General features: G+C 41.0%; 1 protein-coding gene across 1 annotated transcript; it reads right to left on the bottom strand.

The window, feature by feature from the left end:
• Positions 1-3,148: 3,148 nt before the first annotated feature.
• On the bottom strand, positions 3,149-6,409 carry LOC104519782 (eukaryotic translation initiation factor 5A-2). The gene is made up of 3 exons (XM_010166069.1): positions 6,309-6,409; positions 4,673-4,804; positions 3,149-4,033 (listed from the first exon to the last, which is right to left on the bottom strand). The coding sequence occupies exons 1-3, from the start codon at positions 6,342-6,344 to the stop codon at positions 3,974-3,976; spliced, it is 228 nt and encodes a 75-aa protein (XP_010164371.1). The 5' UTR covers positions 6,345-6,409; the 3' UTR covers positions 3,149-3,973.
• Positions 6,410-6,738: the final 329 nt, after the last annotated feature.

The following is a 6,738-nucleotide window of genomic DNA, read 5'->3' as shown; positions in this document are numbered from 1 at the left end:
CCCCGACCGTTTGCAGGGTGTTGAGAACAATACAGCTTCCAAAACAACCCGACTGCCCCAAAACGGAGGGCTGGAACCACCCGTCCCCACTCACATGATTTGTAACACAGGGTTTGGGTTTTGTTAGAATCAGTAAAAATGAGTCATCACCATCATTCCTTCCCCCCTCCCTCGCGTTTTTAAAAGCCGCACGGAACACACAGGACAACCGGGAATGGTTCTGCGACACAGTGCTACACAGCAAACCTTTTGTTTTTGTTTTAAATTCACAAACCCAGTTACTCTCAAGCTGCCAAACAGCCAAGGGGTCAGACTGAGGATGCTGGAGAGATTCCCCATGCTCTCGGTGCACGCACCACACCGAACGCTCCACCACACACCCACCCCAACACCCCCGGGTCTGCACCTTCGTTAATATTCTCAGTGTACAAGTGAGATACTCAAAATATCCTCAACATGGTCTTTGTTTTTTTACTTCTTCCTTTTCCTGAAGTTTAGTTCTACTGTAACAAACTACACCCTACATTATTCAACTCAACTCCAAAAAAAAAAAAAGAAGTGGGATTTATTGAATTTTGACTTCTGTGAGACTGACCTGCAGTTAACCATAAGAGATTTGAACCATCAACAAATTAAGATTTTGTTACAGATTCTGTAAAATTACCTGTATTGTGAAGCTACAGACTGTGCACCGTTCTGGGTACGTTGTGGATTACAAAAAAAAACCTGCAAGAGGCTTGAAAGCAGTTACATTAAAGCAATGAAATTCAGCTAACTTCTTAAAAAAAAAAAAACAGCCCTGAGAACATGGCTCAACTAGTAAGAGCCTAGTCGAAAAACCACCATTATAAGCAAAAAAATTAGAAGGATCTATTGAAATCTTTAAAGTATAATTTGCCAAGGTTTATAGCAGGAAATACTGCAGTCTTTCCAATTCTGTAAAGTAGTAAGAGAAACTTAATGAATTAGAGCCATAAAAAAAAAAATTGTATTATTTGGAGTGGAAATACTATTTTTCACCTCCTGGTTTTCACACCCTTTACTCTAAGCAATTGCCTTCAGGTATTAGAAGTTTCTTAAGTTTTCGGTTTTGACACGATTTAAGTGTTAAGACAGTACTACAGAACAAGTACATTGGTAAGATTTGTTTTAAAGTAAAGCTACGAGAGGAGAAATTCCCTAAGCATTTGGTTAAGGATCTTAAAAATACACATCTATATGGACTATTGATCACAAAGTTTGTTGCCAACGATTCTGACAGTAAACTGAAACACATTACTTTGGGGAAAAAAAAAACCCAAAAACGCCTCAATTACATGTTCTAATTTAGAAGCAACTGTTAAATCTTACTGAAAATTGGAGATTATGCTTAAGACTCATGCTATGTATTACCTATGGGAAACTTCATGCATGACAAGCCAATGCTCTGCACTTCCATAGTGGTCGAAGTGCTTTCAGAAAAAGAAGACAACTAAGTATATTAAGAACAAACCTATAGTGAAGTACTTAATCTTGTTGGAATCTTGCAGAACTGAAGGTTGCGATAGCAGGACATCCATACGTCCCAAGGAGGGCTCTATCAGCAAACTGGAGGACATAAAACCTCACTCTTTTAGATTTATGTAGTACCTGAAAACTCCAGTGAGACCAGGACCCCCACTTGTAGAAAGAGGACAAAACCCAGCCCTCATCCCAGAGGGTTTATGGTCTAAGTGAACGCTTGGATTGTGGGCCAGTGGCATCAAACACCTGTCTTCCAACAAGGTTTTTAGAGGACAGGCAGGCACCTGAAGTAGACTACAGCACTACCTGAACAAGCAGAAATCCAAGTCTTCTTGTTTTCAAGCGTATTATAGAAGTATGTGCAATGCAGCACTGGCATTAGAACTTGCATTAGTTTGACACAGCGACCTGTGACTTCCCATCTGACATCACACAGCTCACTTTGCTGCCAAGACCATCGTCGACGGTTTCTGAGTCCCCTCCAAAACCAAGAAATCCTGTCCTTCAGAACAGGAGTCCAACAGAGAGGCAGAAAGGAGCACAGTGCAGACCAGTTTGAACTATTGAGTGTGCACTTCAAAACTGTTCTCAATACATTTTGCCCTCTTGCATCTACAGCTTTTTGGGTTTTTTAAAGCAGTTTTGCTGTTTTCAGTCAAGGTGCCATTTATGGAGTTCACCTGCAATACGCATTGTGCTAGGCAAGAGCGTGTGGCAGTATCCTGCTTCTGCCAGGTGTCCCAGGTAACTGTGCTTTATTACCAGAGTATATTTATTGCTGTCTTTACCTCCCCTGTACTGCTCTCCCTGTCGTGAGTAACTCTATGGAAAATGCATTGGTTTTGCCATCTACATTACACCTCCAAGATTTGCTACGCCCTGTCACAGTATGTACGAGGGCAGTTCAGGACAGTTGCCATGAGCTCTTTGGGGATAAAAAAGAGTACAAATATTAAGCTGAAAACATTTTAAGCACTTAACAGCAGCGTGACATCTGCCCCTTGCTGCCAAGAGCGTGAATTATGTGTGCTGTCCAGGCCAGCACGCCACGCGTTTACCAGTTGTCCTCCATTAGCCAACAGCCACTGAAGCTTAAGGCAAGTTCATGAAACAATTTATCAACTGTGAGGAGAGGTCTGAGGCACAGGCTAAGGAAATTTCCCACTCATGAAGAGTCACCAAGTCTTAGAATTCAAGTTGAATGCCTTAAAGGGGAGTAGGCTAGTTATCCTTCCATGACTAGTTCTGTGAAGCCTTGCGTTTGCCTGTTAAGGTACTAACTAGTCAGAGGCATGCACATGTTTCAGTGACTCAGAACTCCCTTGGAGAGGAGTTGGCTTTCATAACTACCTAGCAATGTATTTACTTTTATAATTAAGCCATGGTTGTTCAGTATTGTCTGTCAAGTCTGTATTTTGAAAATACAATAGTTCTGGTTTGTTGTTTTTTTAAAAAAAGAATCACATGCATTTAGTTGACGCTCAATACTACAGTTTGTCCCACTTTTTGAAAAACGTGGTCCCTGTGCTACAAAAATATGGTCTGAACCTGAAGATTAAAAGCTAAAGCTGGAAGCACTGCATCAGATTTCCACGGAGTTTGTCACCCTTCTATAGTTTAAGATAAATACGATAAAGGAAAGCAATTGAACTGCATTTTTCTATTTTATTTTTTTTTTCAAGTCTGACAAAGGCCTCGAGTGAAAGTCTATAGCTTTAACATCCATTCTCACCTTTGTGTCCCCTTGACCTATCTATGTCTTATCTACCCAATATTCCAACTGCCTGCCTAAACCACGGGTAGGCTTTGACACCATTTTATCATTACAATAAGCCAACAAGTTGGCAAAGAAGAATACAGAGGTAATACAGTTAAGTTGCACATGGCCACTGGGGCTTGGTTAAGCCAGCTGGCATTTTTGATCACTTGAGTTTCATGGTCTAAAAGTTGAGATTGGCACCTACAGTTCTGCAAGAGTCCCAATCCACAAAATACTTAAGCTTTTTAAAAAAGGAAAAAAGAAATTGCTACTTTTATTGTCAGTTCTACCTAAACATGTCAAGAAAAATACTATTTGTGCTCTAGGTTGCTTTATAATCCTAGATACCTACCAGCTTATCTAAAAGCCCCTGAATACTGTATTTTGTCTGTTCATACAGACAAACACTGTTTTGCTCAAGCAAATAAAAATATATCCACTAGTAACACCTGATTGGTTTCTTAGATCCATAGCTGAAACCCACAGGAATGTTAAAATAGTTAACAATTAAGGAATTAAAATCTCAGTGATTTTGAAAACTGCCAGTTAGCCTGCAACACTAATTCCAGAATCCAGCACTGCTTTTTTAACAATTCAAAAAAAGAAATGAGGTTGCTTGTGAAGGCCAGAGCTTTGGTGACAATAAGAACCAAATTTATAGATCTGTGGTTTCTCCAGACCTGAGCAGTTGCCCGAGCCTGGCGATCCTCTTTATTTGCAAGGCTTTATGGCTACAGCACATTCTTCATTCATTGCACTTATGACGGATATCTGGAAGAAAAGACAAGATAGGTGAGCTCCAGCCCATGCCAGAGGAAGTATTTCTAGATGTTAACAGACATGCACATTTTAATATCTATCTGATCTCTCTTGAGGAAGCTGAAGCTGGTCAGTCATTAGAAGAATCTCCACAATATCTGCCCTTCCCACCAATTTGCTCTTTGCCGCATTGCCTCGGCTGGCAGCTCGAGGTTCACGCAACAGAGGAAGTGAACAAGCTCCTGTGACAGAGCCAAACTAGCAACTGGTGTGGCCCAGCACAGACTACGGTCTGCAGAGCTACTGGCCAGACAGGTTTGCTAATGTAGTATATTAAACTACATCACAATGTCCTACACTCAGTTGCAATTAGGAACGCCTGGAGGCTCCAATCCATGTGGACAGCACTGATAGGATTTATCTAGACATGTGAGAGACACTCACATCACCTCAGTGTCAACTGAGCTGGGCTTCAGGGCCATATTGAGTGCTCCAGTATAAAAGTCCTTCTACATCTCAAAAGCACAATTCCTGTGCTTCTAACCCGCTCTTCACAGAGAGACACAAGCGTTCAATATCAGAATAAGATTTCCTCACTGTATAATCCAGTGAAATTAACCATAAGTCTTCCTGTGTGCCCTCTCTACTTACCTGCACATCTTCATTGGCATTGAATTTTCCTTCTATTTCTTTGCCAAGATCCCCTTCTGGCAACTTTAGATCCTCACGAACTTCACCACTTTCTGTCAGCAGGGAGAGATACCCATCCTGAATACCTATCAGCTGCAAAGAGAAGTTTTAACATCAGTAGTCACTAGTGGGCAGTAGCTGAAGATAAGCAGAAGGCACAGTGAACTCTACCTGTTACATTAATTCCTTAGTACTGTTTGTAACAGTTAAGAACCTAATTTAAGTCAATTTTTAACTAGTTGAGAGGACAGAGTTAGAGGTAAGGTAGCAAAAGCCAGCCTGCTATCAAGAATCACTAGAAGCCTGTTGGTTAGTTCCTAGTATGTGGGGCACTGCAAAACCCAAAACCTTGGGAGCTGGAAAATACACTCCTACCAGATCACTGCTTCAGCTTTTTACACCTGGGAATTAGAAACAATAACTGGAATGGTGTTCTCTGAGCAGCACTGCTTTCCTAAAGTGCACAAAGTATCTACTGGTTGAACCTTACACTTCTATATCTTCATCTGTACAATGAGATACTGTAACTATTTATATTAAAGGCTAATGAATAAATTAGGGAACATCCACCAAGCTCTGGACCACTTTTATAATGCTGTTTTCAGCCCAACCAATATCCTAAGCTAAGAGGAACGAACACCTGTTTTGACAGAGCAGGTTAGGACCTGGAACAGGTACCAGGAAACCCAAAAGGCAGCCCTAACAAGTCTGATAAACAGCAAGAATTTCAGTAGCAATAAGAACCCAAGAGAAAGATCACTAAGCCAACATTAAGAATCTCTTGGAAGGTCTGAGGCCTAAGACAGGCCAGTCAGGCTTCATTTAAATAGCATGAGCTGTCCTGAAGAGCTGCCAACACTCTGAACTTTGGCTTTCTCAAGCAACTGCAGCTTTCCAACTGATATGGATGTGTCAGTTCCTGACCAGAACTACTCCCAACAACGGGACAATAGCTGACACACTGCAACTCAGATCCTGAATTGTGCTGCTTTTAAGAGCAGAAGACATTACAGAAATTACAGAAGCCTGCCAAGTTCCCTCCATACAAATATTTCAGAGCAGACCTCAGGAGCACCAAAATTGCTTGAGATCAACTACAGCCAGTTTCCACACAAGGAGGAGAAAGCATGGTAGCAAGTTAGAGCTGGTATCAGATGCAGCTTAAGAATGTCTTGTTGGTTTATCTGCCCTATGTAAGGGTGAAATTCTAAATGACAATGTATGCTCAGATTCAAATATTCTTGAAGTGAGATCTTGATTATCCTTTAATTAATAACAACTGGCAGCAGGGATAAACTCTCTCCATATTTTAAGGGATGCCAATATCACAAAGAATAAAGAAGTGACCTTACAACATGAGCTAGAAAAAATGCTATTCTGAATTATGCCTGTTACCAGTCATTTCTATAACATGAGGTTGTTAGTACAATAAGGAGCTCTCCACCAGTGAGCTACAATAGTTTGAAGAACTCAGTGAATGCTACTATGAGTTCAGCAAAGTCATGTATAGACAGGCAAGTGGGATGAGAGTTTACACGGGTTACTTGGAGTATAAAGCCTTTTAATGTGTGGGAGAACACAGTGACTGTTAACTCACCTGGTAATCACTCCTCTTGATATTTGGAACATCCATGTTATGAGTTGATGGGCAAATATCTTCGTACTTTTTACCAGTGAAGATATCAATACCAACCAAGTGGACCTACAAGAGAAGAGAAATAACACCAGTTACTGTTGGTCCTAAAGGAGCAAGATGGTTCCATGCAGCTTTCTAAAGAGATCACATGTAATACCAGATTCTGCTTAGACCCTTTGCTCGTGGTACAGGAGCAGCCCAAGCACCAAGAGAAGGATTCTCACAGCCTTTCACAGCAAATTATAGAAACACTACATGAGAAAGAAAATCAGCTACTCTTATCTTCCACAGCCACAGCCTTCTGTAGTTTTACAGCAACAAGCTAGAGGTCAGAGCACGTGGCTGTTAAGAGAATGTTTACTTCAAGTTCTAGCTGTTCTGACAAACAGAA

The sequence above is a fragment of the Antrostomus carolinensis genome, unplaced genomic scaffold, assembly GCF_000700745.2.
Source record: "Antrostomus carolinensis isolate BGI_N321 unplaced genomic scaffold, ASM70074v2 scaffold34344, whole genome shotgun sequence".
In the NCBI taxonomy this organism is placed as follows: domain Eukaryota; kingdom Metazoa; phylum Chordata; class Aves; order Caprimulgiformes; family Caprimulgidae; genus Antrostomus; species Antrostomus carolinensis.
This window is presented reverse-complemented; position numbering and strand designations above follow the sequence as displayed.